The 21,840-nt window shown below is 35.3% G+C and overlaps 1 protein-coding gene across 3 annotated transcripts in view; it reads left to right on the forward strand.

Moving 5' to 3' along the window:
* Nme7 (NME/NM23 family member 7) overlaps positions 1-21,840 on the forward strand; it is a 174,407-nt gene that overhangs the window by 31,082 nt on the left and 121,485 nt on the right. For all 3 annotated transcript variants that reach the window (XM_047520309.1, XM_047520310.1, XM_047520308.1), the window contains exons 2-6: positions 3,019-3,126; positions 4,408-4,574; positions 11,390-11,500; positions 16,992-17,042; positions 20,986-21,193. In XM_047520309.1, coding sequence (XP_047376265.1) covers positions 3,019-3,126; positions 4,408-4,574; positions 11,390-11,500; positions 16,992-17,042; positions 20,986-21,193 — 645 coding nt within the window. The remainder of the gene's footprint in view (positions 1-3,018; positions 3,127-4,407; positions 4,575-11,389; positions 11,501-16,991; positions 17,043-20,985; positions 21,194-21,840) is intronic.

Below are 21,840 nucleotides of genomic sequence, written 5' to 3' on the forward strand. Positions count from 1 at the left end.
CAACTGATCTAGAAGACACTTTCTTTGCTTTACATAAGTTGAACATTGTCAATCCCTCATCCTTTATATTCTTATTGACATGTATTCAAATTCTACTTATTTTGTATCCCTTAAGACAATATCATTATTTAGGGTAGTCATTATTTATTTACATTTACCCAGAGTTACCTTACATTATTTTTCATTTCTTTCTTCAATTCTTGGAATCATTTGGTGCCATTTTCTTTCTTCCTTTCGAATTTCCTTTAGGCTTCCTTTTACATAGGTACATTGGCTATGAATTTTCTTCAATTTTGTTTTATCTAGAAATGACTTTATTTCACCTGCAGATTTTGAAGAATATTTTTGCTAATTATAGAATGGCATGTTGGCAGTTGGTTTTAGAATTTCCACTTTATTTAAAAAATCGATTCTGGCTAGTGACTAGTGAAATTCTCCATTCTGACATGTGTTTTCTTATACTTGTTGTTGTTATTCTAAAGCTTTTGTTGGATCACATTAGGTATTCACAGGTCTCTTTCTATTGCCTGTTCTTCCCCCTACCCGCTTGGTTCTTATTTGTGAGTGTGTCTGGTATTTTATCACTGAACACTGGACATTAAGTATTGAAGGTTGTGAAGTTTTTGAGACACAGGGAGGTGGGAAGAGGAAATAGTACCTCAGTATGATCAGGGGCTAAGCATTGAGTGAACATAAATTTTTTCTTTTTTCAGACTTTGTAAGGGTTAGTTTACCTTTAGGTTACCTATGCTTCTAGGGTGTGAGCTTCTTGGACCCACAACAGAATGTTGAGTGTTTACAAGGGGTCTCCTCTTTGGTGAGTTTAACTCTTATTTTTCTTTCCCCATCACTGTGAGATTACAAAAAGCTCTGTTGACTTGAGCTCACTTTTCTGTGCTCCCCTTCTCTCCAGAGTCTTTGCCCTCTAATCTTGGGTGCTTTGAAAGGCCCAGATGTGGCTTTACTGTCCTTATCCCTGTGAAACTGCTAGAAGTTCTGCTGGGTTCTCTACTCCTGGCAGGTGCACTCTGCCAGCTTCTTAGAGTCCTCAGGTTAAAGTAACACAAAGAACTTTGGACTCCCTGAAGTGAGCTTCCTGCTTTTCTGGATCTTGGTACCTCATACCTTGGCTATCTTGGGAAGCTCCCCAGCATCTTCAGTACCCACTTTTCTGGTTGTTCTCAGAAAGTAGCATTGGTTTGCTACTTGCTAGTTTGTCATAATCAGAAGCAAAGTAGTTCCTTAGTTTCTTTTCTTTTCTTTTCTTTTTTTTTTTTTTTTTTTTTTTTTTGCTTGCTGGGGATTGAACCCAGGGCCTTGTGCTTAAAAGGCAAGCACTTTACCGACTGAGCTATTTCCCCAGCCCCAGTTCATTTTCTTTGTATTAACCTTTTCTGGATAGCGTGATGTACAAATTATGCCTCGTAACTCGGAATTAAACAGTATGATTTACAAATTTCGTGGTGAGGCTACCTGGGGAAATGGAATTATCAAGTTTTCATTTGCTTTATTGGTTTTCAAATGCATCATTTTTCCATTTCATCATTTTTTCATTTTAGAGAAATATTTAAATTATATGTATGAATATTTTATCATGGATTATAAAATAATAAGCAACAAATATTTAGTTTTAATTAAAAGGAAAGTACAATGATAGAATATACAGTGAAACCTAAACCCAAAACCCTGTATTGTTAGAATAAACATGAAAAAATGCATAAAGAAAACTTTTTGCAAATGTCATAATGTGTCTTATTTTACAATTATTTTCTCTGGATTAATAAGCATTGGTTAAATGTGTCTTTTTGGTGATTGTGGGAAAAAATAAAATAGAGACTTAAAAACTGCTTATCTATATTAAAGTTTAAGAATCTAATAAAAAACATAAGTAGAGATACAACTTCTCCCATTTTAATTTATAAGTCAATTATTAACATAAAAAAGAACCCAGCTAGATCATCAATTCCAGAATTAGCAACAAAACTCTAATTCCCTTCTTCCTTATGCATCTACTTACTTTGGAACTGGAATATTTTTACTAACATATATAGTGGGAAATCCTGCATAATAGTAGAGGAAAGGGGGCTAATCTTTGACTTACTTTAAAATTTTATTCTCTGTATTAACTCTAAGATTGCATCTCCTAGACCTCCAACCATAGGAAACTTAAGTGACCAAAGGTACCGGCGGTTATGTTCTGAAGTCTGCTGCTGCTTCTGAACTTTGACCCTGTCCCAGGGCTGGTCCAGTGACTGAAGGAAGCAGTGATACTAGAGCTGCCCCTCCCTGGGACTCGGAGCCCTTCTTGAGCTGACTGGAGCACTCCTTAGACCACGCAGCAGGGAGTCCTTTGAATCTTCCCTCCTGCTCTCCAGTCAGATTTGTGTTGTGGTCTGGCTCTCCCAGGCTTCCCGTCCTACTCACAGGAATTTCCCTTGATGAAATGCATGTCCAGCCTGTCTTGGCTTCTGTTTCTCAGAAGTCCTAGACTAACACATTCTCTAACACTACTTCTATAAAAAAATACTGTTGTGAAATTACTAAGGAGTAAAACGATGTTTACTGTAATTTTAATTACAACAGTATCCTAATATTGCTAAATTCTTAAGTTTAGGAAAGTTAAAACACCCTGTAATTGAACCTCTCAATTTTTTTTCATATTAGTTTATTGATAGTTTATATGTAAGATTGCTTTCAGAACTACTTGAATTGTTACTGTAGTTGGATTAGGAGCTCATGTTCTAAAAAATGTTAATTAGGGTGATGGATGGTTGATCATGAAGCATATTGAAAGCTCTTAACTCATCTTTAAAATATCTAAAGTATTCAATGAGAAATCAGCAGGAAATATTTCTGAGGATGTGATATTTTGTTGAAAAGGAGAATAGTTCAGCATGAAAGTACCAGATTGGTTTGTTGCAAATATTTGGAAATTCTCACTTTCATTTTGTATGGCTTATACAAGAGTACTTACGTTTTATATGTTATCGTGCTAAAATTCTTTTGTTTTCTTTGCAGAATTATAGTGAGAGATTCGTTTTCATTGCAGAATGGTATGATCCCAATGCTTCACTTCTTCGTCGTTATGAGCTTTTGTTTTACCCGGGGGATGGATCTGTTGAAATGGTAAATGAACCTTTCTTTCTTTGAAAATTGGCAAAGCAGGAGAAGGTCAGACAGGAAGAGGAATAGAATTACTTTTAAATAGTTGCTTTAAAAAATGTATTTGTGTGTGTGTATAAATTCTTTTTTATTCATTATAATTGATACGAGAAGATAACTTTGTGCCTGCATTTTTGTGTGTGTGTGTGTGGGGGGGTGTTGGGAATCATACATGCTAGGCCAGCACGCCCCCATTCCATGCCTTTATATATATTTTTTATTTTTTAAAAATTTATTTAGATGGGGAGTCTGGGAGAGAACACCAGGAATTATGGGTTGGTTTATCTCTTTTTTAATCTGTCACTTTTACCAAGGCATCCAAGTCAGAAAATCCACTAGATAGTAGTAGATATGATTCTGGATGAGGAAAAATATGAGATAGATCTGATTGTTAAGAATTAATGCTTTCTAGGTGGATCAGGTCACCCAAAAGGTGATGGAAGGAGAAGAAGAGGGATGGGACAGACAGAGGGCAAATATTGGTCAAAGTACATTGCTCACACATAGGAATTCATCACCGTGAATCCCATGCTTTTGTACAATTAACATGCAGAGATGATGTGAGCCTGTAATCCCAGCAGCTCTGGAGTATGCAGCAGGAGAGTCTCAGATTTGAGGCAATTTCGTGAGGTTCTGTCTCAAAATAAATAAAAAAATAACAGTGTGGGAGAGCCAGTGTGTTCTATGTCTGTATTTTTAATGTCAAAAATTGGAATACTTTTTATTGGAAAAATGAAGCAGGATTATTCATGTCTTGGATTAAGCAGTAACTGATAAATGGTTATTGATAAAGGTATCATGGTCACAAATATCATTACCAAAAATTGTAATCTCTGCAGAAAGTCAAATTGAAGAGGATCGAGGGTCCCTTTGTAACACTTAATTGTCAATACCTTTAAGAAGTAGGTCTATTTGGCATAAGAATGTTTATGCAATAAAATACAAATTTGGGCATATGATGGTCTTTCTCTGGGATTTTCATAGGACTACTTTGCTAAAATAACTTGACCAACAACAGATCTTTTTTAAAAAATGCTTTATATATAATAAGACTCTTTTATGTTATTACTGGGTTGGATTAGGAAATACAGAATTTACAATATAAAAATATTGTGATTTGTATTTGCAGCAAAAAAGGAACCTATCTTTGATATGCTAGCAGTAAAAACTGTTTCTACCTCATGATAAGGTTAACCTTTTTTATTGATAATTATATTTTTATTGTATTATTACTTTTGTTTCTAGCATGATGTGAAGAATCATCGCACCTTTTTAAAGCGAACCAAATATGATGACCTGCGCTTAGAAGATTTATTTATAGGCAACAAAGTAAATGTCTTTTCTCGACAACTAGTATTAATTGACTATGGTGACCAATATACAGCTCGTCAACTGGGTAGCAGGAAAGAAAAGTAAGAAAATAATTACATAACCTTATTTTTCATTCAAAACAGTATGCATGAGGCTTGGTACCATATTTCCTGTTTCTATTGTGTTTTCAGAAAGTGGAGATTTTTCAGTGATCCAGTTCAATGTTATGACATTTTTAGAATAGTTTGGAGTAGATTCTGTGATTTAGTGTTCAAATCAGAATAACAGAGTGATATCCGTAGTCTTAGGCAGTGATTATTTTCTGGGGAAAAAAGACAAAGCTTTAATATGCCTATCATTTTTTATAACATGTATCTCATGGGAACTAAGAATATTTGAATGTACAAAATCTTGTTTTAAGAAAAAAAGTGACTTATGGGAGGAAAGAGAAGTATTGAGTGTAGAAAGCTCAGTGGGAACTCCAAAGCAAGTAAAGTTGTGGAATTGCTCGGAAGGCTTTGTGGAGGTGTTTGGGCTGGATAATGAAAGACAGATTGAATTTTTACCAGGTTGAAGAAGTAGGCTGGGGCTCTGGTTAATAGAATAAGCATAAGCAAGGGTAGAAGGCAAGAATTGTACATCTCATACTGGGAGAAGCCTGTTGCTCTCCCTGGATAACCTTGTTCAATTTTTGTAAATGTTTACTTTGTAAGATAGCAATCTTAAGTTAGGATGGTGGGTGTGAAGAGGAAAGAAGGAATGTGCGAGGTTAAAGAAGTGGAGGGATGGTGCTGGGAAGCATGCAGTGGCTGCTAGCTATTACACAAGGTGCAGTCTTGAATGGTTTGCATGCATCATTGATTTAAGCCCCACGTTATCTCCACTTTGTAGACTGGGAAGGTGATGCTTAGCAGTCTTAAGTAACTTGGCTAAGTTTACAGAGTAGAGACAATATTAAAACTCAAAGTCAGTCTGCATCAGGAATGGCAGAATTCAACCAGAGGAGAATGGGTAGGACCTGGAAAATGGTTGCCTTTATTCTGTCTTAATTCATTTTTATGTCTTCTATGGTACTTAGTAGATCTCCTTATATATTACAAGCACCTAATCTGTTAGCTAAATGAATTAATAAATAACAATTTAAAATTTATCAATTCTTTTTCCTGTTTTCAAATTGTGACTTCTTTTGATCTAGTTAACAAGGAAGTTCTTGTCTACGTTGTTTATCACTGATGTTGTTTATTCTTGAACTTTACTCACAGAAATAACATATCCAATAAATATTGACCACCTGATTAATTAAAAACAACTGATTAATTAAAGATAGACTTTGAGTGTTGTAAAAAGGACAAAAAAAGGGAGAGAGAAAGAAACCGTATTTAAGCATGATGATACAGAGAAACTAGTTTGTCTTTCTTTTTCACAGTTGTATCCCTAAAGACGTTGTGGTGATATGTACAATACTAAATTATTTACAGGATGTGTCCCACAAAAGTTTTGAATGATCACATCATTGAAAATAGCTGGTGTGTCAGGAGGAAGTTTCCAGCTGGCAGCCATTCCTGCTTCCTCCCTTCATCACTCTGGTTGCATGTTGCTTGTGTTGGTCTGTTTTGCAGGTTTCAGTCATTGACCGTTTGGTCTTGTTTGTGGTGCCACAGCACATCATGGTAAGAGTAATCCAGAAAGGAGGCCATTCGACTCATGGTGGGGAAGCAAAAGAGAGGAAGAGGAAGGGCCGGGGTCCTATACCTTCTTTGAAGTCTTGCCTCCACTGACCTTAAGCCCCCGCACTAAGTCTTTCTTAAAGATTGCCAGTTGTACAACGGGCTAGAGTCCAAGCCTTTAACACATGAATGTTGGGAAACCCTTTTCCAAACCCATGATGTACAGAAGCACAGTACAGTGTCCTCCACATGCATCTCTTCGGTCTTCTTTTTGTTTATCAAAGTTATATTTGTCATTCTGATTTTCTGATTGATTTAGAAGATATAGAACATTTTGGAGATGGTAGCTGAAAATTTGGCTTTATAGAAAATAAGAACTTTTGATATTCTGTTTCTTCTGAATATTGATTTCATTATTACACAATGACAGTTTACTTTTCAGTTTCTACTTGCAAGTTACAACTTTGTAAGACTAGAATTATATTTGAAATGAAATTTTAATTCTTTGGTCATCTTTCTTGGCTCTGATTTCTATGATGTATATTTTGTATTGTTTGTAGAGTTTTTTCGCATTTATGGAGTGATTGTTGGGGTAATTAAAAGTAGGGATCGATTAAGTTAAGTTATATGCATGAAAAGCTCCAGAAATCAGCAAAGTATTTTTATTATATATTTCACTGATTTAAATCGTTTTACCACTTTTTCCTTCTGATTCTTTCTTAACTGCCCATGGTCAGTGAATACAGCAATCATTTGAGTGATTTAAATTAATCTCCAAATCTAAGAATTCCAAAGATATTGTTTCACTTCAATGACATTACAGTAAGCATATGGAAAAATGTGTATGTCTATCAGGGTCCCAAAGAAACATCTTATACATAATCATTGTAATTTAGTCTAGTTTTCAGTGTAGTATAACATCAAGGAAACTGATGAGCTACGTGCATACCCAGCGCCTTTCTTCCTGGAGCAAACCTATAGTGAGGGGGGTGGGTGAAGTTGATCTCCAGGGAGCCCATCAGCTAATTGCGAAGCAACTATCCAAATAATTCAGTGTCATTAAACTTAACTCATAGATTATCCTCAAGTTTTCAGTTCCCTTTGAAGAAATCTGACATTTGATTCACATATCTAGCCTCTTTTATAAAGACTTTTTCAGATGGATAAAGGTTATTAGTCCAGTTTATTTGAGGGTCCATCACAACAAAAACAAAATAATGGTATGAATTCTTTTGTTCTCATGGAGATGTACTGATTTGATAAGAATTCATTACACTGAAAAGAATTGTGGGTAAATAGCAAGCTGTATTTAAGTTGAGACCTGTGCTTCCAAGGGTTTTAAAAGCACTTTTCTTGAAAGCAGGGTGACTGACCTAAATTACCTTTTGACATTTTTGATACAACCCAAGAATTCCAAGTATTTGTTTAGCTTAAATATGCCTTATAGATAATATTTTTAAAGGTACTGAAATAGTACTCTATATATTTTCAAGACTTACATAGTTTAAGAATACTTATGAATGAACATACATTATTTGGTATTAGAATTTGATTCATGTATTTTTTTATATTTGGAGATTTGGAAATGTCATCAGATATCTCTGAAGGAAATTTATGAGGAGAGAATGTCATAAAATCTTGGCTATTTAAACTGTGAACTAGCCTTTGGGTTCAGGTATTTTATACTGAGGCAGGATTATAATATTGGGATATAAGAGTATATGAATTAATTAAAAGACATTGAAATTAATAAATGCTAAACATCCACCAAATAGAGCAAAAGAAGTTTAGAATAATGTAAAAGTATTCCTTTCTCTCCCCCTGGTTGCTGTAGCACTGTATGTCCCTTGCTTTTGCTCTGCCTCTCTGGTTATTTCCTCTGTCTTTCTGACCTCTTCTTAATAGAGAAAGCTAAAAAATAGTGCTGACATTCCCCACGTTTCTGTCTGAGGGCCTTTTTTTTCTTATTCGTGCACCCTGTGAGGGAATTCTCTTTATACTCATAACTTCAACTGTATGTTGCTTTCCAAGATTATATTATCAGCTCTGCTGCAAAAACCATATATTCTTCTCTTTTCTGTATCTTTCCATATGGACTTTACATAGATACTTAAATATAAACAGATTCAAAATTGAATTGATTCTCTTTCATTGAAAAGCCTCCTTTTGAACTCCCAAGCTTCATATTCACTTAATCATAGTCTTAGAATAATGGGAATTCCTTGAGTCCTATTTGTACTTTAACCCTACATCCTGAAAGGTATCAAACTTTACCCATATACTTACCTCCTTTGGAAATCTCTTATTTCCCTTCTCTTCCTTCTTCATGTCATGTCCTTTGTACCTTAAATCATCCTCTTATCATCTTTTGCACTCTGTTAGCTTCCACTTTCCCCTCCATATTATTAACTGATTGAGGATAGGTAATTTCAGTATCTGAAGTATTTGTAGGTCTCTCTGTTTGTATTGTTTCTTTTCATTCTCTCCTATGTTCTTTTCTTGTGTGTGTGTCTGTGTGTAGTTATCTTTATGCGATGATGGCTATTGTTTGTGGGTGTATTTTGTATGTATATGATATATGTGCACTGTCTATTTATATATGAAATATTGGAGGTACAGAAGGAAGTGAATTTGTTCCCTGGGAAAAATTGTGTTGCTTCTGCCTATTTCCTGTGACATTAGCAACCTGTATGATCATTATCCAGGCTTAGAAATTAAGTAACACTTATGTAATGAGAATGTGTGCTTTTGGTTCATGTTCATGTTATAGCTGTTGGTCCCAGGTTATTATAGGGAGGATCATCTATTGCATATCATTCCCCTCTCCTGGTAATGTAGTATAGATTAAAGTTGAAGTTTGCCACTCAGGCAATGCTGGCAAGTCAAAAGTTGCTTTCATTCTCACTTTCCTGGCACCCTCATAATTACTATCTAGTTAATTCATCTTTACTTTGAAAAAATGTTTAAAAGGTATCTTACCTACTTTTATTGTTTTAGTTTTCAATGTAGGGATTGCTCTGAGTAGTTTGCCATTTTTGCCAAGCTTGGTGCATTTCATCTGTACCATAGCCTGCCTCACGTGAGGATGTTTTCCTTTATCCACAAGGAAAGCACACACTATATGCTCACAAAGAAAACATAAAATAAACCCTAAGTTTAGCCTTCAGTTGCCAGGTTCAGTGGTGCATGCCTATAATCCCAGTGATTTGGGAGACTGAGGCAGGAGAATCACAAGTTCAAAGTCAGTGTCAGCAGTTTACCCAGGCAGGCCCTAAGCAACTTGGTGAGACCCTGTTTCAAAATGAAAAATAAAAAGGACTGGGGATGTGGCTCAGTGGTTAAGCGCCCTGGGTTCAATCCCTGGTACCAAAGATAGATAGATAGATAGATAGATAGATAGATAGATAGATGATAGATACTTAGATAGATAGATAGATAGATAGTTAGATAGTTAGATAGATAGATATAAAATGTAGAAAAGAAGCTAGGAGAGATTCACACCTATAATCCTAGGTGAGGTGGTAAAGCCAGAGACCTCCTTGGTGGCGTCTGAAGAGACCAGCCAAAGGGCAGTAAAAGCTGAAGATAAGACTGGACTTCATTATGAAAGGAACATCCCAGAGAAGGTTGAATTCTCAGTCCCAGCAAAGTTCTGATGGTTTTAGACCTTTTAATTTTTAAATCTGTGATGGTGGGGATCAAACTCAGGGCCTTGCACATGTTAGACAAGTGTTCCACCACTGAGCTACATCCCCAGGCCAGCTTTAGATTCATGTTGCTGCTTGTTCACAGAAATTGATGACTGTTGCTATCTTATATTTTAAGAGTTAAGGTTTGTGAAATATTCTTCTAGAGTTTAAACATAATTTATAGTTTAGGTTGGCTTATAATGATTAAATAAATTGAAATAAAAAGCAAGATTTTTTTTTTTTTTGGGTACCAGGAATTGAACCTAGAGATTCTTTACCACTGAGCCACCTCATCAGCCCTTATGTTCTTCTTGATGGTAAAAATAGCTTACTATGAAAACTTTTCTCCTTTTATGGATTCCTTGAATTAATGCCAATATTATCAGATCAGTTGAAAATATAGAAGTGGAAGGAGCAGCAATAGATTGAATTATTCCAACTGGTCAGGTTTTTGTGTTACATCTTGCAGATTTGGTAATGATGCCCCTAGTTAATAATATTAATAGTAACACTATTTATGATGTGGAAGGAGCACAGACCTAGAAGTCTTCTGAGCTGTGTTTTGGCCTGAAGATGGAACTAATCAGTTGTGTGACTTTTCTATATTACACACACACACACATATATATATATATATACACACACACACACACACACACACACACACATATACACATATGTATATATGCATACATATATACATACACACATATGTGTGTGTGTGTGTATGTATATATATATATGTATATATGTATATATATATATTTTTTTAGAGGCAGGGTCTCACTGAGTTTCTTCGGACCTTGCTAAGTTGCTGAGGCTTACTTTGAACTCATGATTCTCTTGCCTCAGTCTCTCCGTATTACCTCTTTAGGCCTAGTTTTCTCATCAGTAAAATGACACTCCTGTTATGTCCATTTCCAAAATTTTATTAATTCAGAGACTTCAGAGGAACATTGCTCTGATGTATCCTCTAGAAAGAAAGCATGATTTTAAAAATTAGGGTGGTGCTTGCTGTTCATATACATTGTTGGGTGAGAGGACGTTCGTCTCTGTGTATCACCCATGTTACGAATAAAGAGTCAGTAGAAGAATTTATAATTATTTCCAAGTCAGTGCTGAACCCATTACATAGCATACATGTTTAAGTCTAGGAGACCAAAACCAAGCTTCTAATACACTCATTACAACTCTCTAGAGATTAGTCCTTTGTAGAAAATGTCCTATAAGAAATAGAAATTTTAAATACCTGTTTTCTAATTTAGGTATATTGAAAATAGCAATTTTAGTGTTTTTTCCCCCTAACCATTCTTCTTCTTTTTTTTTTTTTTTTTCCATATTGGATACCTAGTTTTGATTTCCTTGGAAAAAATACTAATCTTATTTAGTATAAGTTTTTAAGTGAAGTTTTTAAGTGAACTCTTTAATATAACTTTCAATATACTTAATTTTGATGTTGATTATCTAGAATGATTTAAGGAAACTACCATTCCTTGAGAGTTTTAAATAAAAACTGAAGAAAAATGTTTATTTTCAGATTTATTCCTTGTTTTCTTACAGAACATTAGCCCTGATTAAACCAGATGCAGTAACAAAGGCTGGAGAAATAATTGAAATAATAAACAAAGCTGGATTTACTATAACCAAACTTAAAATGATGATGCTTTCCAGGTAATTTTTTGATCATTTTCAGTTATGTAATATCTGATTTTGTTTTTTAAAAAACTTTCCTGTCTTTCTCTTTGTTGTTTAAAATTTAAAGAAAACTTCATTGAATGACAAAGAGTAGAATATTAATTTTATCCAAATGAGAAAAATAAAACAACAGGTTATCAGATGTAAATAATCACTGAACTCTAAACAATTAGGAGTTGTGAGATGATCCTTGTTTAACTATTTGTTGTCTTCCATAGCCCCATCTCCTTCTATAAGACCAATGGTTGATAGTGGTAATATGTTCTTAATATTTAATATATAAAAATGACACACTGTCTATAAGTGATAGAAGAGGAAATGAATATGATTATTTCTATTTGTTCAGGTTTTTGCATTTAATTTCTTCTAAGTATATATAATGGGTAAACATGCCTGCTCACCACTCTGAAAAGCAATGCAATGTATCTAATCAGACATTTTCTAAGTTATTTAATGAAAATAAGACTTATTCTACTTAGCTTTATCAAAAAATAAAGTAACTCCAATCCCATGATAAAATGGTGTTTCTCTCTTGGGAATGACAAGAAAAATATTTACAATGTCCAAATAAAGATGAGAGAGATGGGACAACTTCTCTGAAAAAACTGAAAGCCTTTGGGAAAAAGCACAGTATCTTTCCATGATGTTGGACACTTGATTTTTTAAAAATTTCATACCCAGTAGGCATAGCAAAGACAGAAATTTTTCAGAGGATGAAGAATGGAGGCAGGCATCTCTCAGGGCAGAGCCCCTTTTCCCTGGAGTCACATTTTGGTTGGCTGAGTGTGACACAGTAGCACAGTCTCTGAAGGGGCCTTCGAGTGGCAATTAGGAAGAACTGGCTCCAGTGTTCTTGTATTATTCCATTAGTTCTTCTCTTTGGTTTTGGTCAGGTGCCTTCTCTCTGCTTCAAGAAATCATTGGTTCCTAGATTTCTATTCCGTGGGTCAATTGCATTTTCATCTCTGAAAGGAGGGACAACAGGAAACAGTAAACATTCAACCCAGTTTTAATAAGTGTGATCTGGGAAATGATGACAAAATGCCCTCAGTTTTACCTCAACAGTGACATGTTTTAATCTGAAAATTTTCTCCTATTTAAAATCTCCCTATTTCCATATTATATAGAGACAGTGGCTTACATTTTAGAGCAGAGTCTATGGCCAGATTGCTTGCAGCTATGCCACTTTCTAGGCATGTGACTGACCAGTTTACCTCTGTGCTTGTTTCTTCATTTGAAAAATGAGGTTCATGATAGTGTGTATAGTTTAACACAATATAAGGGCTACATGCATTTAATGTCTCTAGACCTCCAGTGTTTGATAGTGTGGTGTCACATTTCCTATGAAGGGATGCTGTTTGTTTTTCATAAAGGCCCTGTAGCACATAAATAAAGATCCTGGAACCAGTCAATACTTTGGGAACACTATACAGCATAAATTTGTAGAGTTTTGTTTTTTTTTTTTAAACTTGAAATTTGTTAATTCCATCTGTGCTTTATAAAACTCTTCACCCTTTGGAGTGCCACAAATTTGAGCCCTTCTAATTATTTTCTACACAAATATTTGCTCCTTTATTATTGTGTACTGCCATTAATCTGTTATCAGACCCTTTTTACTGGCCCTTCTTGGAAGCCAAGTTGCATGTTAAACCAACATTTTTGTGTCCACAGCATCATAATAGAGAGCTCCCAAATCCCCCCTCCACCTTTCCTTTAGTTGGAATCTGACTCTTCTCCAAGAGCTTACCTTTTCCTTTAGCCCTTTTGTGTAGGCTGCTCACTCTTGAATATTCCTGTGTCACAGGATCGTGACAGGATCAGTGTTTTATCTCCCTCTGAAAATCTCCACTCTTTCACAAAACAACTTGTTCTTGGAAGATCATGTCATACTTTGAACCTCATTTCCATTCTTTAGGTCACAAACTCCACATTTATTATTTGGGCATTTGGTTTATAATCTTTGTCTCCACTCCAACTTCCGTTAGTAGGGATGACTTCAACATCTCTGATCATACAGGATTTTTGGCTTTATGGATAATTTACTTCCCCATCTCAGTGACTTCCACCATCTTTTCAATGAACTACTTCCATGGCTACATCTTTTTCTTGAAGCATGTTCTATGTGTATTCTTTTCTTTGTCCTTTCCCTGGTGGTCCCATCCATGTCCACGTCCATGTCTATGTAATCTCTACTACTTATAGGTGAAATGCAAGCACATCTCTAGCGCTGACTTCTCTCAATTACCATCAGTCTGAGAGTGATCCTGGATTCATGCTGATTATCCCCCATTTCTAGTACCTACCTGATATTTAAGTCTTCTTGCTTCTGATTTCTATACATCTTTGAGAACCTTTCCTTCCTTATAATTCCCATCACACCTGCCTTAGTATAGGACCCTGCTCAAGTTGTTAAAGTATTTAAATATACTACTGACTGATTCGCCTACCCCTAAATTTAATGTTCTTTAAATACTCTTGATTACCCAAGATTGCTTCATTCTATTCTCTGTATTGCCAGTAGAGCGAGACTCATAAACAGAATGGAAATCTGAGCACATCTCCATCTTCTTCTTTAAACCTTACTGGTTTCCCTTTGCCTGCTAGAGAAAACAGACTAGCTCTTTGGGGGAGTACAGAAGACCCGTAGTCATCTGACCTCACCTACCTTAATAGGCTCACCTCTTGCCACTCCTTCCAGAGGCTACTTGGGTTTCAGTTACTTTAATATGCCTTGCCTCTCACCTCAGTGCCATGGAATTGCTTAGCAATTCATTTCTCAGAATAGATAATATGGTTAAGTGACATATGACAGTATTCCCTTTTTTTTTAATGACAAAGGTGTCAAGGATAGGTGGAGAATTACAAAGTTACAGTGCTGTTTCTTTTTTAAAATTTATTTGTTCTTTTTAGATATATATGACAGTTGAATGTATTTTGATATGCCATACATACATGGAATATAACTTCCCATTTTTGTAGTTGTACATGATGTTGAATTTCACTGGTCATGTATTCATATATGAAGATGGGAAAGTTCTGTTCATTTCATTCAACTGTCTTTCCTATTCCCTTCCCTCTTCCCTTCATTCCCTTTTAACTTCTATTCTTCCCTACATCTCCTGCCTCCATTGTGTGTTAGCATCCACATATCAGAGAGAACACTCAGCTTTTGGTTTTTTGGGATTGGCTTATTTCACTTAGCACGATATTCTCCAGCTCCATCCATTTACCTGCAAATGCCCTAATTCCATTCTTTTTTAATAGCTGAGTAGTTCCATTGTGTATATATACCACATTTTCTTTATCCACTCCTCTGTTGAAGGGCACCTAGGTTGGTTCCGTAGCTTAGCTATTGTGAATTGAGCTACTTTAAACATTGATGTGTCTGCAACATTGTAGTATGTACATACTCAGGAGTGGGATAGCTAGATCAAATGGTGGTTCCATTTCAGGTTTTCTGAAGACTCTTCACACTGCTTTCCAGAGTGGTTGCACCAATTTGCAGTCCTACCAGCAATGTATGAGTGAGCCTTCCCCCCCACATCCTTGCCAACATTTATTGTTACTTGTATTCTTCATAATTGTCATTCTGACTGGAATGAAATAGAATATCAGTGTAGTTTTAATTTGCATTTCTCTAATTTCTAGAGATATTGAACATTTTTTCATAATATTTGTTGACCATATTTCTTCTTTTGTAAAGTGCCTGAACAGTTCCTCTGTCCATTTATCAATTGGGTTGTTTGCTTTTTTGGTTTTAATTTTTTGAGTTCTTTGTATGTCCTGCAGATTAATGCTCTATTGGCAAAGATTTTCTCCCGTTCTGTAGGCTCTCTTCATGTTCTTGATTGTTTCCTTTGCTGTGAAGAAGCTTTTTAGTTTGACATCATCCCATTTATTTATTCTTGATGTTACTTCTTGTGCTTTGGGAGTCTTGTTGAGGAATTTGGTTTCTAAGCTGACATGATGAAGATTTGGGCCTACTTTCTCTTCTAGTAGGCATAGGGTCTCTGTTCTAATGCCCAGGTTCTTGATCCACGTTCAGCTGAGTTTTGTGCAGGGTGAGAAATAGGGGTTAAATTTCAGTTTGCTCCGTATATATTTCCAGTTTTCCCAGCACCATTTGTTGAAGAGGCTATCTTTTCTCCAGTGTGTATATTTATGGTACCTTTGATGTTACAGGATTTTTTAAGAAAATTAAGTATAACTAAAAACAAATAAAAATTAATTTATAAATCCTTGTGAAATAATGATGAATTTCTTCATAAAACCAACATAAAACTCATAGATAGTGACACACTTGATGATATCTATCTACTTCTAAGCCTTGTAAGGGAGGAATTAGATAAGAATAAGGAGGAGAAATTCATGCACTCCCATTCTGGTTTCAATTTTAGATTTTGAATGGAGATGACTATGGAATTGGTGACATGTTAGAAGTAAAAAAAATACTTAAGAGTGTCCTTTTCACTGATATTAAAGATCCCTTGGAGTTAAATTTGTGTGTGTGTTGGATGGTTTAGAATTTATCATTTTAGTACTCTTCTAGTGCCTCTTCTGATTTACTCCTTGTGTGAGTTTTTCAGATACTGTTTTACCCCATTTTAAGCTGCTATGTAATATATTCATGTCACATTTTTATAAACTCTTTACTGTCTAGATTTTTTTTGTTCAGTTGGTAGTAGAAAGAGTACATGCAATCAGAGAGACTATCAAAATCAAATCTTCCTATCTTGCCTTTACTAGTTCTTTGACCTGAACAAATTATGTCACCATGCTAAACTTGTTCTTCTCATATGTAAAATGAAAGTGATCATACCTACTGCAATATATTGTTGAGGAATAAATACAATTTAATCATTGCATGTGGTGGACTCTCGAAATATGTGAGTTGTTTTCCCCTCCTCAAGTCTTGTGAAGAATTTTATTCTGTGTACTTGTGTAGTTTATTTTTATAATGTCTGCATAGCCTTCACCACCCACACACATCTTTGTTAATTTTTTCTTCTAATCCATGTTCTCTCATCCACATCTGCCTGTGCTTCCAGAATGGGCTCTGCCTTCAGATTTATGCTGGTTAGGATGCCAGTCTGTCAGCTTTCCTTAATAGTGTGTTGGGGGTCCCTAACTTAGCTGAGGAACTGGACAAGTTGTCCTTGATTTCAGCTTCATCCCACCATGAATAGAAAAATAAATGCTACCTCTTCTATTCATTTTAATTTTATGCCTCAAAATAGAAATGACTCACACTTGCAAAATATTCAAAAGGGGGAATTTGACAGACTATTTAGTGAAACATCTTTAATTCACAAACTGATCTCTCTCTCTCTCGCTCTCTCTCTCTCTCTCTCTCTCTCTCTATATATATATATATATATATAAAGAGGTTTTCATCTTTTTTAATGTAAGCTAAAATAATAATTTTCTTATATAACTTTTAACTGTTGTCATTTTGATTATTTTATAGGAAGGAAGCAACCGATTTTCATGTTGACCACCAATCAAGGCCCTTTTATAAGTAGGTATTTAATATGAGGCTAGTGGTACATAATGGAGGATATCCTAGAAAACTAAAGTTATACACATATGTGCATAAGTATGTAGATGTATATATATATGTATTTTTGGGGGGGGTTCTAGGGATTGAACTCAGGGGTGTTCTGCCACTTGAGCTATATTTCCCAACCCTTCTTATTTTTTATTTTTATTTTATTATTATTTTATTTTTTAAGTCATTGATGAACATAATACCTTATTTTTTTTATTTATTTTTATGTGGTGCTGAGGATTGAACCCAGGGCCTCACATGTGCTAGAGCACACTGAGCTACACCCCCAGCCCTTATTTTTTATTTTGAGACAGGATCTCATTAAATTGCTCAACCTAGCCTTGAACTTTCGATCTGCCTGTCTCAACCTCTGGAATTATAGGCATGTGCCTCTGTACCTGGCAAGAAACATATTTTATAATTCAAAAGTTTATTTCACGAGAATAATCTGTCAAAGGACCAAAACAATACCTTGCAACTGCACAGAGTTCTTTTCTAAGAATTTTATATCTCAGGCCAGGCATGGTGGTGCACATCTGTAATCCCAACTACTTGGGAGGCTGAGGCAGGAGGATTGTAAGTTCAAGACCAGCCTGGGCCTTAGAGAGACCCTGTCTTAAAATTAAAAAGGACTGGGGATACAGCTTAGTTATACCATGCTTGCCTAGCATGTGGGGGGCACTGGTTTTAATTCCCAGTATCATAAAAAAAGAATTTCATGTGTTTATCATTAAATAGCTTAAACTTTAATCAAAAGCAAGTGGATGATTTAAGTTACAGGAAGTATAGCTTTCTTGAGTGAGTTAAAAATGTAGTAATAATTATATTTTCTGATGAATACTTTTGATGTCCTTTTATTTTATTATTTTTATTTTATTTTTTTTATTATTGTATACAAATGGGATACATGTTGTTTCTCTATTTGTACAAAGAGTCAAGGCATACCATTTGTGTAATCATACGTTTACATAGGGCAATGATGTTTATTTCTTTTTCCTTCCCCCCCACCCCTCCCACCCCTCTTTCCTCTCTATACAGTCCTTCTTTCCTTCATTCTTACCGCTCTCCTTATCCCTAACCCTAAACCTAATGCTAACCCCTCCCACCCCCCATTATATGTCCTCATCCGCTTATCAGCGAGATCATTCGTCCTTTAGTTTTTGGAGATTGGCTTATCTCACTTAGCATGAGATTCTCCAATTTCATCCATTTGCCTGTAAATACCATAATTTTATCATTCTTCATTGCGGAGTAATATTCCATTGTATATATATGCCACAGTTTCTTTATCCATTCATCAACTGAAGGGCATCTAGGTTGGTTCCACAATCTGGCTATGGTGAATTGAGCAGCAGTGAACATTGATGTGGCTGTATCTCTGTAGTATGCTGATTTTAAGTCCTTTGGGTATAGGCCAAGGAGTGGGATAGCTGGGTCAAATGGTGTTTCCATTCCAAGCTTTCTAAGGAATCTCCACACTGCTTTCCAGAGTGGCTGCACTAATTTGCAACCCCACCAGCAATGTATGAGTGTTCCTTTTTCACCACATCCTCGCCAACACCTATTGTTGCTTGTGTTCTTGATAATCGCCATTCTAATTGGGGTGAGATGAAACCTTAGGGTAGTTTTGATTTGCATTTCCCTTATTGCTAGGGATGTTGAACATTTTTTCATATATCTGTTGATTGCTTGTACATCTTCTTCTGTGAAGTGTCTGTTCATATCCTTAGCCCATTTGTTGATTGGATTATTTGTATTCTTCGTGTAGAGTTTTTTGAGTTCTTTTGATGTCCTTTTAAAGTCTCTTATTTTGGTACTCTTGTATATAAAAAAATTCATAGAACCCTTATATTTGAACTTAAATATCTTGATATATATTTTGTTTATTGATATATGACAACTAATATATATTAGAAACAATCTGTATTCTGAATATTTGGTATGTAATTAAATTTAAGTGAAAGTGGTGCATATTTAATTATTGACATACAAAGAAATGCTTACATTTCTAATAAGGATAAATGTTATTTACTCAAACTTCTATAATAGACATGCCATTTGGTATCTTATACAGTGTAGTGTTTTTTAAAGCTTTATATAAGAAAATTACTGTTATAGATTTTTAAAAATGTTTTTATTAGTTCATATTATAGAAAAGAGTGGGTTTCACTCTTTGACCTCTCCTTCTCCCTTCCCCTGACCCTCTTGTTGTACCCTAATGATCCCCTTCTACCTTCATGAGACCCTATTTTCTCTAGATTCCACATATGAGAGAAAACATGAGGCACCTGTCTTTCTGATTTTAGCTTATTTCACCTACCATAATGTCTCTGGCTCTGTCCATTTTCCTGAAAATGTCATAATTTTGTTCTTTATGACTGATAAAACTCCATTGTGTGTCTATATACCACATTTTCATTATGCATTAATCTGTTGATGGACACCTAAGCTGGTTCCATAATTGGGCAATTGTTAATTTTGCTGCTGTAAATGTGGCATTGCATGTATCTCTAAAGTAAGCCGTCTTTAACTCTTTTGTTATAGATTATTTTAAATCAAGCCTTATAAAATATTCCCAAGACTTGTTAGAATGGGCATATCCAATTTTTAGCAGATTTGTAGAAATTATTGTAATAGGTTCTTTTATATGTTTATAGCATCGGATTGCAAATCTTAGTTTAATGTCTTAAATGTAATTAATTTACAGTAAATTTTATTAAGTGGATGAATTATATAGTTGGTTTTGGGATAGATGTAATGAAAGAATAGCAGCAGTAATCAGATATTGCTTCATGAAACAATATCTTATGATATACTCTACCCTATATTATTACACGATAAGCTCATATTCTTAGAATGCTACTTTAACAGGACTTTAGATCATCAGTTCCTTGTGGGAGGAATCTTATTTTATTGCATAGATTCTGATATGTAGTAGGCTATCATCAAATGTTTATTGAATGGATAAACATGGGTTTGGTACCTTTATTTGGGCACCTTAGATCTAATGGTTGGTTTGTTGGGGTTTGAGGAGTAGCTAAGGGCTAGCAAAGTATGTGCTAGGGGATCCTGTGGTCTTAGAGTAGAGGGTGAATACCACTTCATACGTTGTATTTCTTAGAAATAGTCTTCAAAATGAATTGGAGTGATGAAGTACTGAGGGAGTAAGGTAACATGGGAGTACATGAAGGAAAAAATGTACAGTCCTAAGTTAATAGGCACAAGGGCTGTTACTCCCTTCTCCTCCCTCCACAAAGCTGTTCTCTCTCTCTGATGTGAACGAGAGAGAAACATGGGCTCTCTCTAAAGCATGCTTTGTGTCTGCTTATTGCAATAACAAGGATACGCACTCCTTTCACAGTTAAACTTGTCATTGCTGTGTTGTGTACACATGGAAGTAAGTGTACATTGCCTGGGGGATGGTGACTCATTGCTGGATTTTTAATCAAGAACCTCTGTATATGTTTTGAAATTTAATATAGGAATAACTCAGTAGCTTTTATACTAATAAGTGGATATTTCTTGAAGACCCATTGATATCTTTTTTCTTTATCCCTAAACCAAGTCAATGTTTATCAATAGAGAGTTCTTCATCACTCTTTGAATTCTAATAGTTCACACACACACACAGTGTCAATGAAATAGTCTTAATTCAATCAAAGTGATTTTTTTTCTGCTAATGGTAATTGACTTGGCATTACTACCATATTGATTTTTAGTGAACTGGGCTATGTCAAGACACTTAGTTTATGAAAGCCTTATCCTGCTCATATAAAATTCATTACTCCCAACAGTAGTTCTAAGAATATAATATTCCTGTCTGTGTTGAAATATTCACATTTAAATATATCCATGTGGTTAAGAGAGAAGTCTAAGTTGGCAAAAGCAAACCAATCTTCTGCCTGTTTTGTAGTGAGATGATCCAGTTTATTACAAGTGGTCCCGTTATTGCCATGGAACTTTTAAGAGATGATGCAATATGTGAATGGAAAAGACTGCTTGGACCTGCAAACTCTGGGGTGGCTCGTTCAGATGCACCTGGAAGCATTAGAGCACTTTTTGGAACAGATGGCATAAGGAATGCAGCTCATGGCCCAGATTCTTTTGCTTCTGCTGCCAGAGTAAGGTTTTTTTTAAAAAAATATTTCAATTGTTGTAGTTTTTTGAAATGTTTTGTATCAAAGTAAAGCATGTGTCATTGGTGATTCAGGATGGCTCTATACAGCTGATCTGATACTGAGAACACCTTTGACGTTGGGTCAGAAGGTGTGTCAGCAATGTTTCCTTTGTGAACTGGTGGCCTGGTCTTTCTCAAGATAAGTTTTCTGCAATTAAGACTCATTTCTTATTCTAAAGACTTAAATTACTGAGTCTCACAGATGTTATAACTATTGGATTCATGTATGAATAGTAGTTTATGGAAAGTAGATGCTCAAAAAGAAGGCATCATTTGATACAGCCTTTCTTTGATTCAGACCCAACAGTAGGAATCAAGGAGAAATACTGCAACTGGAAAATGAAGCATGTATGAAGAAGCAAGAGCCACCGTTTTTAACAACAAATTGAAAACATACATGCGGCCTCCCTTTACCTTGAGTTCCTATTAGAAACTGTCTATAATTTTTTTTAACTGTCATGTTTAATGTTCATTACTTTCTGTTTCTCAGCTGCTTTTGAGCACTCACTGGAAGCAGACCCTCCAATTAGGGTCTGCTTTGTCCCCACCATTCCACTGAAACTATTTTGACTGAGATAACCAGTGTCCTCT

This window comes from Sciurus carolinensis, chromosome 12, assembly GCF_902686445.1.
Source record: "Sciurus carolinensis chromosome 12, mSciCar1.2, whole genome shotgun sequence".
Classification (NCBI taxonomy): domain Eukaryota; kingdom Metazoa; phylum Chordata; class Mammalia; order Rodentia; family Sciuridae; genus Sciurus; species Sciurus carolinensis.